At 41.4% G+C, this 21,648-nt stretch overlaps 1 protein-coding gene and 1 pseudogene across 7 annotated transcripts in view; one reads left to right on the top strand and one right to left on the bottom strand.

The window, feature by feature from the left end:
• The window catches only part of ANKFY1 (ankyrin repeat and FYVE domain containing 1), a 100,350-nt gene that overhangs the window by 31,971 nt on the left and 46,731 nt on the right, over positions 1-21,648 (top strand). For all 7 annotated transcript variants that reach the window (XM_063655755.1, XM_054459315.2, XM_054459314.2 and 4 more), the window contains exon 4: positions 15,411-15,546. In XM_063655755.1, the coding sequence (XP_063511825.1) occupies positions 15,411-15,546 (136 nt within the window). The remainder of the gene's footprint in view (positions 1-15,410; positions 15,547-21,648) is intronic.
• LOC129017979 (tyrosine-protein kinase RYK-like) lies at positions 8,528-10,529 on the bottom strand (annotated as a pseudogene).

Here is a 21,648-nt window from a genome sequence, read left to right as displayed (position 1 = left end):
AAATAGAATATTAATGTCTTTTAAATGTCTCTGGACTCTCCTCCAGTTGTAAATAATAAGCGTGTTTTGATTCTAAGGTTTGCTTTCAGGAGTGATCTGTTTCAAAGCAAATGGTTTTTGTGGCTTTCACAGATCAGGCACCGGTGAAGACAGCAGATAGGAGAACATGTGGCATTTTTACTTTTCATGACATTTTAATGAAACGCATCTTTGAAATGTGTTATTGGGGAGAGGTCCAAGGTGGTAGTGGCATGTGTGGACCTGTTCCTGTTGAATTGTGTGCTTTGCCCAGCAGTCCTGCTCATTGCCTAAACCTGGGGTTGCAGTTTCTGAGACTGCCTGGGAAGCCTGTGTGTTATGTGATACTTGGAAGCACTGACACTTTATGGCAGCAATTTGAGGAACATTGGAAATCGGTTCTTGTAAACAGGTGTATAAATAGCATAAAAGCTGTATTTTAAAGGCTCAAATGTTTTCCACACCAACAGGCTTGATAAAATCATTTAATGAATTTGTTGGTGTTTTGTTTTTTCAACATTAATCCATTCATATAAAAAATATTGAGTGGTAAGCGCTTTTCAAGGTGTTAGGGATACAAAGTGTACAAAATTAAATTCTTGCTTGCATGAAACTTACATCTTAGAATGTAAGAAAAACTCCACATTTTTCTTTTTGATGTTCTTGTCTAATTGATCTTTCTTTCTTTTTTTTTTTTTTTAAAGACAGGATTTCACTCTGTCACCCAGGCTAGAGTGCCATGGTGCAATCACGGCTCACTACAGCCTTGACCTCCTGGCCTCAGGTGATCCTCCCACCTCAGCCTCCTGAGTATCTGGGACCACGGGTGTGTGCTACCATGCCTGGCTCATTTTTTGTAGACATGGGATTTTGCCATGTTGCCCAGGCTGGTCTTGAACTCCTGGACTCAAGGAATCTTCCTACCTTGGTCTCCCGAAGGCTTGTTGGGATTACAGGTGTAAGGCACTGCACACAGCCTTAATTATGAGAATTTTAGCATATGTTGATGAAATACAACAGGCATTGTATACACTTTAAAGGTGTTTGGATATATGAATCATACCTTGTTCAAAAAACTGAAATGTTTGTACCTGATGTGATCCACTGATGAAGGCACAATCACTTCTGTAGGATTCCTTTTTGTTTTTGAGATAGGGTCTCACTGTGTCGCCCAGGCTGGAATGCAGTGACACTATCGCGGCTCACTGCAGTGTTGAACTCCTGGGCTCAAGAGATCCTCCCACCTCAGCCTCTCAAGTAGCTGGGAGTACAGGTGTGCACCACCATCCCTGGCTAAATTGTTTAATAGAGATGGGCTCTTGCTGTGTTGCCAAGGCTGGTCTCAAACTCCTGGGCTCAGATGATCCTCCTGCCTCGGCTACCCACAGTGTTGGAATTTCAGGCATGAGCCACTCTGCCTGGCTCTTGTATAGGATTTTTGCCATTAATGCATAACCTCAATCTAATCATGAGAAAACATCAGACCCAAATTGAGGGACATTTCTCAAAATAATCAGCCAGAGTGTTTCTCAAACATGTCAAGGTTATGAAAAACAAGAATGGTTTAGAAAGTATTACAGATTGACTGAGACTAACACGGAATGCGTGTAGAATCCTCAGTTGGATTCTGGCCATAAAAAGGGTATTACTGATAAAACTGGCAAAATAGGGCCTATAATTAGTTAATGGTATTGGTATTGTATGTATTACCTAGTTACCTAATTTTGATCATTGTACTATGGTTATATAAGCTGTATTAATAATAGGGGAAGATGAGTAAAGGGCATATGGGGATGCTCTGCAGCTTTTCTCAAAGTATGAAAGTATCTGAAAATGTAAACAAAGTAGAAATTTGCTTTTTTATTTCTTACTAAGGTATCTTTAAATATATGAAGTGATAGATATGTTAATTAGCTTATAACCATTTCATAGTGCATACATATATCAAAACATGTCATACATTAACTCTATATAATTTTTGTCTGTTAAACCCTAATAAAAAAGAATAAAAGATAAAAGTTTATAAAGATACTGATTGACCAAGTGGGAAGAGAAAATATGACTGTTAGCTCAGCAAAGCATAACAAATCCAAGGAAAGTATTATATTTACTTCTTGGTGAAGTAAAGCAATTTGCTTCTAGCAAAATGATCTGTTTATGGCCTCTCTGTAGCACTTTACCAGTAGCAGCTGACACGATGAGAGGTTCCAGTGGATTAGAATGGCTGTTTTGAAGCTAGAGTTTGTTGCATACTTTCTCAAGCAAAGATCTTACAGTTCCTTGGCATAAGGGCTCAGGGTGTGAGTCATTCAGCTCTCCTGGAATGTGTCCTGGATAGTGTCAAGCCATTCCAAACAGCAGAAAGCATCCTCCTTTATTCCTTTTCACTCTGGTTGGGAAAGCTATCCCCTGAAGCACCATCTGGAAAGCTTGCACTCTGCAGTGGAAAGGGCATAGTTTCCCAAACTGTGTACTCGGGGAGCTGTGTGATATTTAAATTTTTAAGATAAGCACAGCAATATTCAACATCTGTTGGCTACTGTGTGAACTACTAGGTTAAGGCTGTTCAGTTTCAGTATTAAATCATACTGTGTTCCTTCGATGACATCCACGGGAAGTTTAGAATATGCTCACAAAAAAGAATAAAAAAGAATATGCTCACAAATTCTTTGCTATTTCTCCTTCAAAGGTGGATTCAAATTCTCCTCTTCAGTATAGGCTGATTCACCTCTAATGAATGGAGTGTGGTAGAAGTGACAGCATGTGACTTGAGAGATGGCGTCATCGAAGGCACTGTGGCTTCCTCCTAGCTCTCTCTTTTGGATTGCTCACTTTGGGGGAACGTTAGCGGCCATGTCATGAGGACACTCAAACAGCCTTGTGGCCTTCTGCCAGCAGCTGAGTCCCATGCCCAAAGATTCTCTCAGAGCTCAAAATCTATTTTATCTGCGGTTATATTCTTTACTTAATCCTCATACTGCTTTTGAGTGTTTCTCACCAATCTTTGGTTATGTTAAATTTGTGTTTGTGTTGGCTTATTGCAGATTTGGTTTAGGTTCATTGTTCTTTTAATTTTTATTTATATTTAGCCAATTCAATAATTTCTTTTTATCTGTATTAAATCTTTCTTTGAAATTCCTTTGAATTATTTTTTCTTTTTGAGTTGAATTACTATCTTTTATCTCATTTTCTTTTTTTTTTTTTTTTTTTGAGACAGAGCCTCACTCTGTCACCCAGGCTGGAGTGCAGTGGTGTGATCTCAGCTCACTGCAACCTCCACCTCCTGGGCTCAAGCGATTCTCCTGCTTCAGCCTCCTGAGTAGCTGGGATTACAGGCGCCCACCACCACGCCTGGCTAATTTTTGTATTTTTAGTAGAGATGGGGTTTTGCCACGTTGGCCATGCCAGTCTTGAACTCCTGACCTCAGGTGATCCACCCACTTAGGCCTCCCAAAGTGCTGGGATCACAGGTGTGAGCCACTGTGCCTGGCCTCATTTTCTAGTAAGGTTAAGACTATGACTTTTTTTTTATAGTATGAATCTGGCTACATCACAAATATTTTGGTAGGTACTGTTTTCATTGTGATCAATTTCTAAATAGTCTGTTGTAATAATAGCAAGTTTTTATATAGCAGTTACTATGTGGTGGTGGTGTTTTGAGTGCTTTATTATGTATTAACTCCACACAGTTAGCAAGGATTGGAGCCGGGATTTGAACCCTAGGCAGTTTGGCTGCAGAATTCGTGCCATTAACCACAGTGCTGTGCTGCCTCTCAGTTTGGTTTCTTTTTCCTCCAAATTGAGGTGTAATGGAAGTACAGTAAACTGCCCACATTAAAAGTGGGCAATTGGATAAGTTTTGACATATGAATACACCTGTGAAGCCACTGCCACAATCAACATAAACATTTCCATCCTTGCTGGGTGTGGTGGCTCATGCCTGTAATTCCAGCACTTTGGGAGGCCAAGTTGGGTGGATCACTTGAGGTCAGGAGTTCGAGACCAGCCTGGCTAACATGGCGAAACCCCATTTCTACTAAAAATACAAAAAATTAGCTGAGCATGGTGGCACATGCCTGTAATCTCAGCTACTTGGGAGGCTGAGGCAGGAGATTACTTGAACCTGGGAGGCAGAGGTTGCAGTGAGCCGAGATCGCGCCATTGCACTCCCGCCTGGACCACAGAGTGAGACTCTGTCTCAAGGAAAAAAAAAAAAAAAACTAACAAAAAACATTTCCATCCTTAAAGCTTTCCTCATGTCTCCTTGCAATCCATCCCTTTTGCCATCCACTTCTGCAGGTAAACGCTGATCTGCTTTCAGTCATTATAGATTAGTTTGCAGTTTCTAGGCTTTTATAGAAATGGAATCATAGAGCATAGAGTCCCTTCTGTCTGGCTTCTTTCACTTTTAGCATATAGATTTTGACATTCACCCCACACCTTAGTATGTTGCTTTGTGTTTTAATTATTCATTACTTGTTATTGTTGAATAGTATTCCATTGTATGAAAATACCACACTTTTTTTTTGCGTTTACCTGTTGATGGACATTTGTGTTCTTTCTGGGTTTTATTAGAAAGAAAATTACCTGTGTTCAGTTGTGTAAGGCCTTTGTGTAGACATATTTTTATATCTCTTGAGTAAATATGTAGGAGGGACTGTTTAATGTTAAGAAACTACCAAACTGTCTTCCAAAATAGATGTACCATTTTACATTCCTGTTAGCCGTGGATATGAGAGCTCCAGGTGCTTCACATCCTGACTAACGCTTGATATAGGCAGGTTGTTTTGGTTTTTGTTTACAATTTTAGCCATTCTAATGGATACAGAGTGCATGGCGGTTTTATTTTGCATTCTCCTGATAATAATGCTGAGCCTTCTTTGTGTGTTATTGACAATTTGTATATTTTCTTATAAAGTGTTTACATCTTTGGCCTTTTCAAAATGTGGCATTGTATTGAGTTTTGAGTATTGAGTATTAACAGTTCTGTATATAATTTAGATACAAGTCATTTGTCTGAAAGCAAGCATCCTTAAACTTTGTTCTTGATCTCAGGGAGAAACAATGAGATCTTTTATCATTTTGTATAGATTAGTTGTAGGTTTTTCTTGGATACGGTTTATCAATTTGAGTATTCCTGGTTTTCTAGATAAGTTACCTGAATTGGTTTTTGAGTTTTGCCAAACACTTTCTTTGACATCTGTAGAAATGATTATATAATTTTTGATGAATTACAAATGTTAAACTAAGATTGCATTTCTGCTGTAAAAACCTATTTGGTCATTATATATTACCCTTTTTTATGTATGTTGTTGGATCCTATTTGCCAATATTTTGTTAAAAATTTTACAGCAGTAATCATGAGGGATATTGGTATGTAATTTTTTTTAATGTCTCTATCACATTTTACTATTAGGGTTATATAGGCCTTATATGATCCTTTGTTGTCTATTTTCTGAAAATGTTTTCTAAGATTGATGTTATTGCTTATTTCTTGAATGTTTGATAGAATTCACCATTGAAGTAATCTAGGTCCAGAATTTGCTTTTTGGGAAGCTTTTTGAAAACAAATTTTTAAAATATGTATTCTGTATAGATATAGGACTATTCAGATTTGTTTCTTCTGTGTCAGGTTTGGGAAGTTTTGTTTTTCAGAAATATGTCTATTTAAGTTGTTGAATTTGTTAGTATGAATTTGTTTGTAGTTTTCTCCTTTTAATGTCTGTAGCAATAACTCGTTTTTCATTCTTGGGTATTGGTGATTTATGTTCTCACTCTTTTTTTCTTGATAAGTCTATAGAAGTTTGGCATTTTTATTATCTTCTCAAAGAATGAGCTCTTGGCTTTGTTAATTTTCTCTATTGGTTGTTTTCTATTTTATTGATTTCTTTTTTTTTTTTTTTTTTTTTTTGAGACGGTGTCTCGCTGTGTCGCCCAGGCTGGAGTGCAGTGGCGCGATCTCAGCTCACTGCAACCTCTGCCTCCCGGGTTCAAGCAACTCTGCAGCCTCAGCCTCCTGAGTAGCTGGGATTGCAGGCATGCGCCACCACGCCCAGCTATATTTTATTGATATCTGTCCTTTTTTTCTTTCTTTGGATTACTTTGCTCTCCCCTTCTCCTTTTTTCTCCCTGGTTTCTCAAAGTTGTGGAACCTGAGATAATTTATTTTAGATCTTTTCTAATACAAGTGTTTAAAGCTTTGAATTTCCTTCTGAGCACTTCTCTAGCTGTGTCCTGTGAATTTTATAGTAGCTGGGACTGTAAGCGCATGCCACCACACTTGGCTAATTAAAAAAAAATGTTTTTTTGTAGAGACAGGATCTCACTGTGTTGCCCTGGCTGGTCTCGAACTCTTAGCCTCAAATTATCTTCCCTCTTCGGCCTCCCAAAGCTCTGGATTCACAGGCGATATCCACTATGCATAGCCTAGTTCTATCAACTCCTTAAAGGAGAGTGTTAACATCTATTATAATTTTAGAATTGTCTAGTTCTCCTTTTAATTTTTGTCAGTTTTTCTGCATGTATTTTTTAGCCTCTATTATGTACATTTACATTTATAATTATGACTTCCTAATGAATTGTTGCTTTTATCATTTTAAAATAATTTTTGCCAAGTACAGTGGCTCACACCTGTAATCTCACACTTTGAGAGGCTGAGGCAAGCGGATCCCTTGAGCCTAGGAGTTTGAGACCAGCCTGGGCAACATGGCAAAACTCCGTCTCTTCCAAAAATGCAAAAAAATTAGCCAGGTGTGGTGGCACGCACCTGTGGTCCCAGTTACTTAGAAGGTTGAGGTGGGAGGATCAGTTGAGCCTGCAAGGCAGAGGTTGCAGTGAACTGAGATCACGCCACTGCACTCCAGCTTGGGTGACAGTGAGACGCTGTCTCAAAAAAAAAATTATATAAATATGTATATAAATATATATATACACACACACTGAAGCTGTAGGAGAGGAACAAAATGGGGAAACTCGTCCAGTGCAGTTGCTGCTTCAGGTTTCGCCTCCCTCTCAGTTCACCTGCTTTTGTTGACTTTTCCAAATCTTTAGGTCGTTGTTGTTTTGTACTCTGTCCAGAATTTTTAGCTATAATCAGTTAAAATGGGATGGGTTATTCAGCTGCCATAACAGAACTAGAACCTGTGTCCTTTTATTTCATTTTGACCCAGAGATTATTTAGAGATATGGTTTGAGGTTTAATTTTATTTCCAGGAGGTTATATTTAAGGATACATCCTTAAATTGACTAAAGAGGATGTTATTTATTGATAAAAATGATACGGTCTACCAAGATTTTTTAATTTTATGAAGCGAAAACTTTTTTTTTTTTTGAGACAGAATCTCGCTCTGTCCCCCAGGCTGGAGTGCACTGATGTGATCTCGGGTCACTGCAACCTCTGCCTCCCGGCTTCAAGAGATTCTCCTACCTCAGCCTCCCGAGTAGCTGGGATTACAGGCGTGCACCACTACGCTCGGCTACTTTTTGTAATTTTAGTAGAGAGGCGGTTTTGCCATAATTGGCCACGCTGGTTTCAAACTCCTGACCTCAAGTGATCCGCCCGCCTTGGCTTCCCAGAGTGCTGGGATTACAGGTGTGAGCCACCACACCTAGCCTAAAAGCTTTTTTTAAAAAAATATAAAACAAATCCTTTAATTTTTCAAGTGTTTAAAAAAACAAGTTTATACTTAAGCCAGCCTTGAAGATAAGCACAAAATTTACCAGTTTACTTTTTTTTTTTAAAGAACGACAACTCAGGCATCCACCCTGTGCATAGCACTATTCTAGTTGCAATAAAAGGGAATCTTAACCTTAGAAAGATGAGTCCACTTTCTGGAATTGTATTGTCTCCTTTTCCAGAGAGTAAAAATAAATAAAATCACCATTATTTACTACAGATCTGCCCCAAACCACTCTGGTTCACAGAAAAGCTAATTCTGCCAAATTAAAGATGTAATGAACTCAGTTCCTGCTTTCCCAAAAATACGAAAGCAGAATTCCTTTTCACTAAAAAAAAAACCAAAAAAAAAACAAAACAGTTTTCCATGCAAGGGCAGTTTGCTTCTAATAAGTATTTAAAAAAAATTTTTTTTCCTCTAGCTTTTCTTTAAATTTTCTTCCTTTCATATTGCCTTTTCTTGTACAAGACAAACCAGGTATCTTTTTATGCTGTTTTTCCTTTCCTAAGAAAAGTATTGCATCTTGAAGACAGGCCATTTCCAAGAGTAGTGATAAAAAATAACATTCAAAAAACTTCAAAGGTGAGTCACTTACATCACCTTGATGAAGTAAAAAAAATAAAAAGCAGTTGGCACTAAGATAGCTAATTCCAAATAGCTATGTCTGAACACTTAAAAACTTTATTTTGTAACGATGTACCCCTAGTCCAAGGTAACTATATTTTTAAAAATTTTGGCCAAAAAATTTACAAAAACCCTTTCAGTTCAACCTAATAAAAGTGATATCTAGAAAATATGCCACATTATTAAGTCTGTCTTAAAAAGTTCAGATTCTAAAGCATTCCTGAGGCACAGTGTTCTGGAAGACAAATGTGCTTCTGTTGGCATGGTGTTAGATACAAAGCGTCCATGACAGGCACCTTTCTCCTGATGCTGTGGGATTGCGAGAGAAGAGTCAGACGTAGGCCCCCCAGGGCTGCATGAAACTCTGTGAGACACTGTACCAGCTGCTGAAACTTGGGCCTCTCCGCCGGATCTCAGGCCCAGCACCAGGCCATCACAGCAAATGGTTCATCAGGACAGTTGATTGGCTGGGCTATTCGGTAACCATCTTTCAGGTATGCGGCCATCTCGAAGGGGTCAATGTCCATGTAGGGCGTCTGGCCCAGAGTCATGAGTTCCCACAGCGTCACTCCAAAGGCCCACACATCACTAGTGCTGGAAAACTCGTTATTAACCAGACTTTCAAGAGCCATCCAACAAACTGGCCTGTTTTCATTGTCCCCCAGACAGTGATAGTCCATGAGGAACAAGTCTCTGGAGAGGGCATTGTCTGTGATCTTAACTTGAAGTGTGTCATCAGTGATACAGTTCCTAGCAGCCAGGTCTTTGTGGATGACTTCTCTTCTGGCCAGGTAGCTCATGCCACAGGCAATCTGAATAGCCATGTGTACCAGGTCTTATTGAGAAATTGCCTGTGGATTATTGGCCTCTACTAACTTGCACTGCCGTAAAAACAAGTGAAGATTCCCCCAGTTCATGTAAGGCAATGTCACCATGGGCTTTTCTCCTTCTATACACACATGAGTAACAGGAAGAAGATTTCTGTGATGAAGACCTCGCAGCTTACGACTTTCGGTGAGCATCACTGTCACCTGAGTTTCAGAAGCTTGATCTGTAACTGTTTTGACAAATGCTTGTTTTTCTTTATTTGGATCTTTTTCATCTATTAAAATCCCATGGAAAATATGCCCAAGAGTACCTTCTTGGAGTACATCTTTTAGAGTTATCCTCTCCCTGGATATTGCTATATCCTTCACGTTGGCTTTGGCCTCCAAAAGAGTGACACTTGTCCAGTCGTTCTTCTCTGTCCGCAAGGTAGGATAACCTGAGGAGCTGGTGATAGGAGTTGGATTGTTGGGTGTGTCGGCTCTTGGATGCTGAGTCGTCTGGGTGGATGGCTGAGACAGCCCTTGGGAACTACTGCTGGCACTAATGCTGTCATCCAGTTCAACCCTTTTCATACTATGAAGGTGCAAAACAGCTAATATTGCTACGAGAAATATTACTGCACAAGAAACCCTACCCTAATATAAAACACGCGTAGAAGTGGTTGGAGCTGCGTGTCAGGGCCATTTTTGGTGCACATTTTCCTTGGTTTAAAATTTAAGACGGTAAAATTCTTTGAAGAATTTACTGTCAAGTTGAGCTGCATTAGTATCATAACTTCAGAATCTACTTTGCCAGTACAGGAAAGCTCTACCCGAAACACTGATAAAGTGCGTGGAACTTCCCCCGAACAGAAATGTTGCCCTGGGGCATGTCCATTGCCAAAACATTGTCCACGTGGAATCCCAGCTTAATTCAACCTTGGACTGCGAATGCCAGGTGAAGTGCGGGAAATTGTGTCACTGGGACTAACAGATTAGAGGACAGAGCGTAGTGACTAATAAGGTAATTTCTCACATAATAAAGTTCTGCATAAAGACCGATCAGCCGGCGCACCTCGTCCTCGCTCAGGTAGAGGCTTACGCTGGGCCCTGCGGCGCCGACTGCAGCTGCGGAGGCCGCGGGTCGGCGGGGGCGGCGGCGCCAGGCGCTGGCAGCAGCTGTAGTAGCAGCAGCGGCGGCGGCGGCCGGGACCTCTGGCCGCGGGGGGGGCCCCAGCCGCGCCTCCCCGCGCCTGGCCGCCCACCACACCGCCGCCTACCCCCGGCCCCGAGCCGCTCACAGCCTTGAGCCTAGGGCGGCTGCCCAATTCATCAAGCCGCTGGCCCGTGGCGGCCAGCAGCGGCTTCAGACCTCTAGAGCGCGCCGCCGCCTCGTTGGCGGCATCGTCCGGAGTAGGGGAAGCAAAAACTTTTATGTGAAGTAGATTAAGAAAAAAATAGGGCTGGGCATGGTGGCTCACACCTGTAATCCCAGCACTTTGGGAGGCCACAATGGGCAGATCACCTGAGGTCAGGAGTTCGAGACCAGCCTGACCAACATGGCGAAACCTCATCTCCACAAAAATACAAAAATTAGCTGGGTGTGGTGACGGACTCCTGTAGTCTCAGCTATTTGGGAGTCTGAGGCAGGAGAATCGCTTGAATTTGGAGATGGAGGTTGCAGTGAGCCGAGAATGTGCCACTCTACTCCAGCCTGGGTAACAGAGTGAGACTCTGACCCAAATAAAAAGAAAAGAAAAAAACAGTTGGAAACAGAGAATTTAATTAAACCGGAGTCATAATAGGAGATTCAAGACACCTTTCTCAGCTTTTTACAGATTAAAAATAGAGGATTTAAAAAACAGAGTCAGCCAGGTGCTGTAGTTTATGCCTGTAATCCCAGCTCTTTGGGAGGCCAAGGCAGGAGGATTGCTTAAGGCCAAGAGTTCAAGGCCAGCCTGGGCAACATGACGAAACTCTTTCTCTCCTAAAAGTGCAAAAATTAGCCAGGCACAGTGGTATGTGTCTATAGTCCCATTTACTCGGCAGGCTCAGGTGGAAGAATTGATTGAGCCTGGGAGGTCGAGGCTGTAGTGAGCTGTGATTGCACCATTGTACTCCAGTCTGGGCAACAGTGGCTCTGTCCCTAAATAAATAAAGTAAAAAACAAAGTCAGTTTACTCAGTATGTTTCATTTAATGGTTAGTTGCATACAGATCAGTTTATTCCCATCCATTTCAGATGTCTTGGAAAACATTTGTTTAAAATTCAGACCAAAACAAAAAACTAGGCCACACAGAAAATCCTAAGATCTCCAAAGTATATTTACATGCGTCCTGGCCTGCAGTGAAACAAAGTCAGAAGTTTCAGTGTTATTTTACTTTTCATCCTTGAAGTCAGAGATTTTTCTGGCTTGCATGCCAGGCCTTCTGAGAGGATGATTACGTCCATCACGCAGGACTCGGAGGCCAACTGCTTTCTCTTCTGAGTCTGCTCCTTTTAAAGAGAACTCCTGCTTTATGCAGTCATCTGGCTTTTACAGCCACTTGCTTAAGTAGATTGGAAGCAGACAGTCTGGACAATTTACCCAAAAGTACACAGTTGCAGCACACACCGTCCTTCCTGATAATTGTTCTCTGCCTGCCCTTATACCACTGGCTGCTTCGTCTGAGTCACAAAGTGAATTTATTCTCAGCATATTTAGTAGATGAGGGGAAGAGTCCCGCACGAGTGGGAAAGCTTGTAAATCGCTTGAACCTCATTTTGTTGGAAATATCAAGCCCTCCCAGGAAATCCCTACTGAAAGTAGTTTAAAAATTTTTTTCAATAATCTAGGTTTTTGTTTATTACTTGTACAGGTCAAGATTAACCGGGCAAGCTTGCAAATAGTATTTAAGAAACTGCTACTGTAGGGAAGGTGTTTGAGGGTGTTGGTGCTGGGGATTCTCTCAGCAGATAGGAATGAGCTGTCTTCAAGATCAGGCTATGTGAGAGTAGTAGGATGTGTTTTGGTATTTTTGGTTGCTGTGGACAAATCACATGGCCTACATTTTTTTTTTTTTTTCGTTAAGATGACTACTGAGGTATTGAACGCAATTTACAAAGCCTGCTTAGAAATTTGGCCTACTTCCAAGATCTACTATGATGATCTTAGATAGCTTAGCTGAAGCACCTCCTAAGTTGTTTAAATAAATCTAATTAGCTTTCTGTCTGGTATTAAAATGTTTTCTCTTTTAAAACATTTTAAAAGTGCTATTACTGGCTGGGCAGGGTGGCTCGTAATCCCAGCACTTTTGGGAGGCTGAAGCGGGTGGATCACCTGAAGTCAGGAGTTCAAGACCAGTCTGGCTAACATGGTGAAACCACATCTCAACTAAAAATACAAAAAAATTAGCTGGGCATGGTGGCAGGTGCATGTAATCCCAGCTACATTGGGAGTCTGAGGCAGGAGAATCTCTTGAACCCAGGAGGCAGAGGTTGCAGTGAGCCCAGATCATGCCACTGCACTCCAGCCTGGGTGACAAGAGCAAAACTGTGTCTCAAAAAAAAAAAAAAAAAGATGCTATTACTACATTATTCAGTGAGAGAAAAAAGAAAAACCTTAACATAGTAACTACAATATTATCATTTTAGTGTATTTCACTTTTTCTTTTTCTTTTTTTTTTTTTTTTTTTTTTTTTACTTTTAATATCTGGTTGTTTTAGGAGATGGTGAATTAACCTGGTTGCAGGTAAGTCGGGGTCTTCAAGTCCACTCACTTGACATTGCCCCCTTCAAGCTGCTCCTTCCCACTCGTTGGAAAGGAGATTAATCAGAGCTAATGAGCCAATTCCTAATTATGAAGTTCATAAGGTGTTCCTGGTCCTTGTTGCACCTTTCCTAGGTAATCAAGAATCAAGTACGGTTTATGAAACCTTAGTGAGCATCAGAATCACATGGAGGACTTATTAGGACATGTGCTGGGCCCCATCTCTGGTTTCTCATTCAGCAGGTCTGGGGTAGGACTGAGAATCAGATTTCCAATCAGTTCTCAGATGAGGCTGAATCTCCTAGCCCAGGACAACACCATGAGAATTACTTGCGTTGACCATGATTTTAAGTATTCCTCTGACCAACATTCTTCTTATTCTCACTAATCAAGAGTTAACTCTGGTTGAAATAATAGTTTAGATATTTTATACTATGATTCTCATCCCAAGCATTTCCCCAAGTTGCTGTACAGTCTTTATTTTAACTTAAAAAGATTGCACAAGTAATGCATGTTTCTTAAATAAAAATAAACCTAAAAGTAAAATTAAGCTAAAAGAAAAATTAGTTATAAATTCCACCTGGGTTGATATTTTAGTATATATCCGTCCAATCGCTTGAGAGACAGACACAGAAAAATGTGTGTCTGCCTCTCTATGTGTGTAGTGTGTGGTGTGTGTAGGTATTATATGTATATGTATGCATGCATACACATACAAGTATATCTTAACAAAAAGCAAGACCTATTTTTTTTCTTTCTCTTTTCTCTTTTTTTTTGAGACAGAGCACTCCAGTTCTGCCACCCATGCTGGAGTGCAGTGGTGTAATCACGGCTCAGTACTGCCCCAACCTCCCGGCTCAGTTTCTCTTCCCACATGAGTCTGGGACTACAGACACATGCCACCACTAATGGCATGTGCCCAGCTAATTTTTATATTTTTTGGTTTTATTTTGTTCAATTTTTTCTTATTTCTGTAGTTTTTGGGGAACAGGCGGTGTTTGGTTACATGGCTAAGTTCTTTAGTGGTGATTTCTGAGATTTTGGTGTAATTTTTGAATTTTTGTAAAGACAGAGGGTTTCACCATGTTGCCCGCACTGGTCTTGAATTCCCGGGCTCAAGCCATCCGCCCACCTTGGCCTCCCAAAGCATTGAGATTATAGGCATGAGCCACTGCACCCAGCCAATGAGATCTTATACAAGTATTTTTAGCCTACTTTTCAGAAAGCCTACTGTAGTAAATATCTTATGTTGAATATATATCTATGTAGTTTTAATTGCATTTTTTCAGTGTGTATGTATATTGTAATTTATTTAATTAGTTCTCCATTGTTGGACTCTTAAGATTTTTGTTCCAGTTCTTCATTAATAATATTGTGCTGAGCATCTTAGTATATTTTTCTATATCTGTCCAGTTATTTTCTTTGGATAATATCTACATATGTAGTTGCTGTGTGAAAGGTTATGTTCTTTAAAGAATCTTTGCTAATCTGAGAGATAAAAAAATGTACTGTTGTTTCAATTTGTATTTGGTTATCAGTAAGGTTGATTAGTCATTATTTATCTTTGTGAATTACCTATTTATATCCATTGCCCATTTTTCCATTGGGTGTCCATCTTTTTATTTTTATTTGTAAGGTCTTTTTATTATAAAGAATGTTAACTCAGGCTGGGTGAAGCGGCTCACGCCTGTAATCCTAACGCTTTAGGAGGCCGAGGCAGGTGGATTGTTTGAGCCCAGGATTTCGAGACCAGCCTGGGCAACATGGCGAAACTGTCTCTACAAAAAATACAAAAATTAACCTGGTATGCTAGCACACACCTGCGGTCCCAGCTACTTGGGAGGCTGAGGTGGAAGGACCACTTGAGCCCAGGGAGTTCGAGGCCTCAGTGAGACATGATTGTGCCACTGCATTCCAGCCTGGGTGACATAGTGAGACCCTGTCTCAAAAGAAAAAAAAATAATGTTAACTCTTTGTCATATGTTTCAAATGTTTTCCCCAATTTATTCAACATATCTGTAGTAGGTTTATTTCCTCACTCACTGCCCACTGTGAAACTTCAGAGTCAAATGCTGCCCAGACTGCTGAGTCACTTTTTTTTTGAGACGGAGTCTCCCTCTGTCACCCAGGCTGGAGTGCAGTGGCTCGATCTCTGCTCACTGCAACCTCCGTCTCCTGGGTTCAAGCGATTCTCCTGCCTCAGCCCCTGAGTAGCTGGGATTACAGGCGTGCACCACCAGGCCCGGCTAATTTTTTTTTTGTATTTTTAGTAGAGATGGGGTTTCAGCATGTCGGTCAGGCTGGTCTCAAACTCCTGACCTCGTGGTCTGCCCGCCTCGGCCTCCCAAAGTGCTGGGATTACAGGCATGAGCCCACTGCACCCGGCCGAGTCCCCATTTTTAATGACTGTGTAATATTCCTTTAAGTTGGGTATACTGTCATTTACTTTATTAGCCTCAAATTTTAGGGATCCCTTGAGAAAGTCTAAGCATGTCATTCCATGCTTTTTCAGTTGTTGTCTCTACTTTCTTTAACCAGATGCTAACCCTGAGGTGGCGATGACAATGCTTCGCTGGATCTATACAGATGAGTTGGAGTTCAGAGAGGATGATGTGTTCCTGACTGAACTGATGAAACTAGCAAATCGGTTTCAGCTACAGCTCCTCAGGGAGAGGCAAGTCACAGCAGATATATTCAAGCACCTCAGCTGGTGGTGGCTGAGCTTTAATTATGCCGAGCTCTGGGAAAACAGCTTCTTCTGCTAATGTAAATAACTTGGCAAGGTGTTGCTTTAAAGGCGATGCTGGGGACAGAGTTTGTTACCTCCCTCGCTTTGTGTTATCTTGTAGCTAAATTTTGCTAAAGCTTTTGCTATTCTCTTTTCTTTCACTGGTCTGTTACCTGAAATCACGTAATCGTATAAACTGAAAAATTAAATATGAAATAATATAATCCAGTGTCCAAACTTTCAGCTTTCCTTCCCTCTCTGTTTCCCTTGACATTTTACTCTATTTTCTGATATATCAAGTTGAATGAAATCCTTAGTCATAGTCTCTTTGTTGGAAACAATGAGTGCCTAAATGAATATGTGAAAATATTGTCCAAATAAGTGTCATAGCCAGTGTTCCAGAGATCTCACTTCATTTAAGTTACCGCATTTTAGGTTGTCAAGGAGATAGCATGCTGTGTTTTTATATTACATTTTCTGTGTTGCTCTCCCAAGTTGGCATTTTAGAACAGCAGAAAACAAAACGTTCACTAAATAATGTCAGATGAGATGTCCGGGAGCATCTGTCTATTGGAGCTGTGGCTCTTGGTAATCAGCTTGGTGATGGAGTGGCTTTTTACAGCATTTGGTCATCTTTTGTATTCCCCTGGGTGCATAAAGGAATGGCTTTTCTCCTGGGTGAGTGAAGGGATGGTTTCAGCCATCAGGAGGCACTCCACCTGTTGCTGTGTTTTCCCCAGAGAGACTCTGCTGCCTAGAGCTGCTTGCCATTTTCGTCATGGGCTGGTGTTTGCCCAGGAGGGCTCACTGTGCCCCACGTGAAATCAGTGGACGGCTTACTCCTGTCTGTTATTGATGTGGGTTTGAGTGCATTTTGATATCTAAATCCTATAAATAAAAAACAAAAGCAGGTCCACAATCGATAGGTGCATACAGCATTAGGCTATTAGCAAAGGTGATTTGATTATTGAGGCCATTCAGTTAACTCTTTCATTTGTTTGTTTGTTAATTTGTTTTGGTGAGGAGTTTTGGTGAGAGTGAAATGAGACTGATTTTAATTAGATTATGATTTATGTCTTTATATGTTTTCCAGACTTCCTGAGCTTTCTCCTGTTGACCTTGTCAAACTTGCTTATGTAAATTAAATTGCTTTTGTAAAAATGTCTTGGGGTTGGAGTAGTTTAGATAATTGTAATCTGTGTAATGGATTCTTTAATTAAACTGTTTGTTGACTGAGTAGGCTTCATAACTGTCAACGTTACCAGATGCTTAATTTTTTATTGTTAGATATGAGTATTGAGTTATTATCTGTCATGGCTTTCTTAAGAGCTGGAGTGGAAGACAACAGGAGTGGAGTCAAGTGTTGGCTTTTAAAGGGTCACAGAGTGCCCCCTGCTGTCCTTGGAAGGAATTACATGCTTGAGATAATGAAAGGGTGCTAGCGACGGGTGCGGTTCAGTGTGAAGCAGCCGTTGCTCTTTTTGTAATGTGGGGATCTCGCTGGTTTTGGAATGCTAGCACTGATTTGATGACAAGGAAGTTTTTATAGTAAGCATCAGGAAAATACTTTTTTTCTTTTTTTTTCTACCATGGAGCGCACACTGAAGAAAATACTCTTAATTTTTTTTTTTTTTTTTTTTTTTTTTTTGAGACAGCCTCACTGTGTCACCCAGGCTGGAGTGCAATGGTGCAGTCTCGGCTCACTGCAACTTCCACCTCCAAGTTCAAGCGAGCCTCCTGAGTAGCTGGGATTACAGGTGCACGCCACCACGCCTGGCTAATTTTTATATTTTTAGTAGAGATGGGGTTTTGCCATGTTGGCCAGTTGAACTCCTGACCTCAAGTGATCCTTCTGCCTCGGCCTCCCAAAGTGCTGGGATTACAGGCGTGAACCACTGTACCCGGCTGTTTTAATTTTTTGTTTTTTGAGGCAGAGTTTCACTCTTACCGCCCTCGCTGGAGTGCAATGGCACAATCTTGGCTCACTGCAACCTCCACCTCCCGATTCAAGCGATTCTCCTGCCTCGGCCTCCTGAGTAGCTGGGATTACAGGCGACTGCCACCACGCCCAGCTAATTTTTGTATTTTTAGTAGAGACGGGGTTTTGACATGTTGGCCAGGTTAGTCTCAAACTCCTAGCCTCAGGTGATCCGCCCACCTCAGCCTCCCAAGGTGCTGGGATTACAGGTGTGACCTACCGTGCCTGGCTACTGTTTTAAAAGAGATAATTAATGTATACTAAAAAAATGACAGTTAATTTTTTTCTCCTTACAAAAGTATAATACATGTTCGGTATATGATATTTGGAAGATACAGAATGATATAAAGAAAAAAGTCATTTGTAACTAAATCATTGTTTACCTTCTGTCATTTTTCAGTAATTTTTTTTTCCCACATCCACTCATGAGTGATATGAAAACTAGACAGGAGTTTGTGGGACGTTTAAATATATGCTTGATTTTATACTTTAAAAGTCACCAACATGGTGAAACCCCGTCTCTACTAAAAATACAAAAAAATTAGCCAGGTGTGGTGACGGGCACCTGTAATCCCAGCTACTCGGGAGGCTGAGGCAGGAGAATTGCTTGAACTTGGGAGGTGGAGGTTGTGGTGAGCCTGGATTGAGCCTTGTTGCTCCAGCCTGGGCAACATGAGTGAAACTCCGTCTCAAAAAAAAAAAAAAAAAAGTTAGATTTATCGTTTTTGTATATCTGTATCCTTTCTGTACTCTAAAGTTAAAAATAATAATTTAAAAATTCCCTTCGAGTGAAAGTTAGTCTGTCTTGCTATTTTCAAAGAGAATATAGGAACTGAGAATCTTAATTTCTAAATAAGATTACATGTTCCTTGGTTGCGTAAATCATGTCAGTTACTATTTATAATCTATCCAAATGGCAAATGGCACTCTGGAGATCCTAGAATTGGTGACAGTGAAATGTCTGCCAGCTTTGATAAAAGATCTGCCTTCATGAAACATATTTGAGTCCCTTGGTGCAATGGCATTTGACAGTGAAAAGGAGGGGAATGGAATTTTCAGGTTCTCAGCATTTGTCTGTAAAAGTGCTTTGTAAAGTGCTCTACAAATTTGAGTTATTACTTCCTAAGGTCACACTGTGTATTAGGCTGCCTGGTGTTAGGATGTTAGGAAGGCAGATTGAATATTAGTTGTAAAAATGGTAAAAGCTTCTGAAAGCTATCTGAAAAGAGGTTTTTTTCCTCCTGGAATGCTCTGATTTCATAGCTGAGGTTAGAGTGACTTTGTCAGACATTGCTGTGATGTGCTACAGGTTTGGAGAAACCAATGGTACAGAAAACTGAGGCTTAGAAATATAATGCTGTTGACTGGGTGTGGTGGCTCACACCTGCAATCCCAGCACTTTGGGAGGCCGAGGTGGGCGGATCCCGAAGTCAGGAGATCGAGACCATCCTGGCTAACATGGTGAAACCTCATCTCTACTAAAAATACAAAAAATTAGCTGGGCGTGGTGGCGGACACCTTTAGTCCCAGCTACACGGGAGGCAGAGGCAGGAGACAGGAGAATCGCATGAACCTGGGAGGTGGAGGTTGCAGTGAGCCGAGATTGTGCCATTGCATTCCAGCCTGGGTGACAGAGTAAGACTTCGTCTCAAAAAAAAAAAAAGGAAATATAATGCTGTTGTATGTAACTTACATTCTTGTTTATTATTGTAACTTAACTTATTAATGTAACTTACTTAGATATTGTAACAACATGATTTTTAAAGTGCCCTGGGAGAGATGCTTCCTTACACCAAGTCAGTAATGTTAATTAAAAACAAAGCACCCAGCCTGGCCATGGTGAAACCCCGTCCCTACTAATAATACAAAAATAAAAATTAGCCAGGCGTGGTGGCGGGCGCCTGTAATCCCAGCTACTCTGGAGTCTGAGGCAGGAGAATCGCTTGAACCTGGGAGGTGGAGGTTGCAGTGAGCCGAGATCATGCCACTGCACTCCAGCCTGGGCGACAGAGCAAGACTCTGTCTCAAAAAAAAACCAGCAACAACAACAAAAAAACCCCAAAGCTTTGACAGGTCTTAGTGTAAAGCAGGTGCCTGCATTTACTGCTAAATAGAGAAATGACTCCAAGATTGTATTCTTGCTCCTAGCCTCTCCTTCATGAGGTTTTGAAAGTGTGTTGTGAGGTGGGGCGCGGTGGCTCATGCCTGTAATCCCAGCACTTTGGGAGGCGGAGGTGGGAAGATAATGAGGTCAGGAGATCGAGACCATCCTGGCTAACATGGGGAAACCCCATCTCTATTAAAAAAGAAATAGAAAAATTAGCTGGGTGTGGTGGCACGTGCCTGTAATCCCAGCTACTCGGGGGCTGAGGCAGGAGAATCGCTTGAACCTGGAAGGCGGAGGTTGCAGTGAGCCAAGATCATGTCACTGCACTCCAGCCTGGCGACGAAGCTAGACTCCGTCTCAAAAAAAAAGAAAGAAAAAGTGTGTTCTGCATTCTTCCCAGGTCTTTCTCATGATGTTCCTTTCTTCTGCCATCACCCATTCCCATGGTCTTTTTCTGCGTCTGTTACTAAAGCCCGTCCGTCAAGATTGGGAGTTATCTGCTAGCTAGTTATGGTCAACAGTACTGAAATCCACTAATGTGGGTTATTAACATTATGTCATTTCCTTTTGTGCTTTTTCCTTAGTAAAGGAATTTCAGGTTTTAGAGACGAGAGGGGCTAGGAGAGGGACCTCAAACTTCCAAGCATATTTACTACATACCTCAAGCTGTGCTGAGTGTAACTAGTTCTTCTCCATCTTGACAAACACACAAGTGTTCCTCAAATATCTGAAGTAGAGTAACATCTTTATTTTACAGAGGAGGAGACAGAGGCACAGAGAGCTCAAGTAATTTCGCCCCTAAAATTTAATGGGTCTCCACTCAGTTCTTTTTTACCTTGTTGTTTATTTTTCTCTGTCCACCACATCCTGCCTTTGTGGTTAGAAAAGAGTTTTGGTGGAGGCTGCTGGCAGGGAAAACAGTGGTGGGTGTCAGGAAATCTCGTGAAACCATACTAGTCGTCTGTGACTGCCCTTGGAGGTGAACCTGATTTGGAGGGAGTTGTGGAGGCGAGGGAGGTGAAGGGCTGTGCCCTGGCCACTTTTCCCCATGGGCCTGTTCTCATGGGAGACTCCCTAAGGCTTCCAGGAATTCTGGCATAGAGGAAGTGTGTCTTTCCAGTGCCGTATCTTCCAGACTACGATGTGGTCCTGCTTTTGCTACCAGAGACCTATTTGCCTGCCTTCAGCTCTCTCTTCTCTGATGTAGTTGATGTTCTTTTTTTTTTTTTTTTTTTTTTGAGACAGGGTCTCTTGTCTGTCATCTAGGCAGGTGTACAGTGGTGTGATCACGGCTCACTGCAGCCTTGAACTCCTGGGCTCTCACTTCAGCCTCCTGAGTAGCTGGGACTACAGGCACACGCTACCATGCCCGCCTAATTTCTGAATTGTTTTGGTAGAGACAGGGTCTTGCTGTGTTGCCCAGGCTGGTCTTGAACTCGTGGCCACAAATACTCCTCCTGCCTTGGCCTCCGAGAGTGCTGGGATTACAGATGTGAGCCTCTGCACCTGGCCGTATTTCCTTATTAATGATTCTGAAAGAGTCTTGTTTTTGTTATTACGTGGCTTAATGAGGACATCCATTGTAGCCAGTTTTTCTCTATTTTGGTGTACTGTGGTTTTGTTGTTATAGTAGAAATCTGATTTTTTTGGTGTCGGGGGTGTACTATGATTTGGCTATTTTTTCTAATTTTTTTTTTTTTTTTTGAGGCGAGTCTTGCTCTGTCACCCAGGCTGGAGTGCAGTGGCACCGTCTCAGCTCACTGCAACCTCTGTCTCCCGGGTTCAAGTGATTCTTGTGCCTCAGCTTCCCGAATATCTGGGACGACAGGCACGCCCAGCTAATTTGTTTTTGTATTTTTAGTAGAGACGGGGTTTCGCCATGTTGCCCAGGCTGGTCTGGAACTCCTGAGCTCAGGCAATCTGCCCGCCTCGGCCTCTCAAAGTGCTAGGATTTTAGGTGTGA

The sequence above is a fragment of the Pongo pygmaeus genome, chromosome 19 (assembly GCF_028885625.2).
Source record: "Pongo pygmaeus isolate AG05252 chromosome 19, NHGRI_mPonPyg2-v2.0_pri, whole genome shotgun sequence".
Classification (NCBI taxonomy): Eukaryota; Metazoa; Chordata; class Mammalia; order Primates; family Hominidae; genus Pongo; species Pongo pygmaeus.
This window is presented reverse-complemented; position numbering and strand designations above follow the sequence as displayed.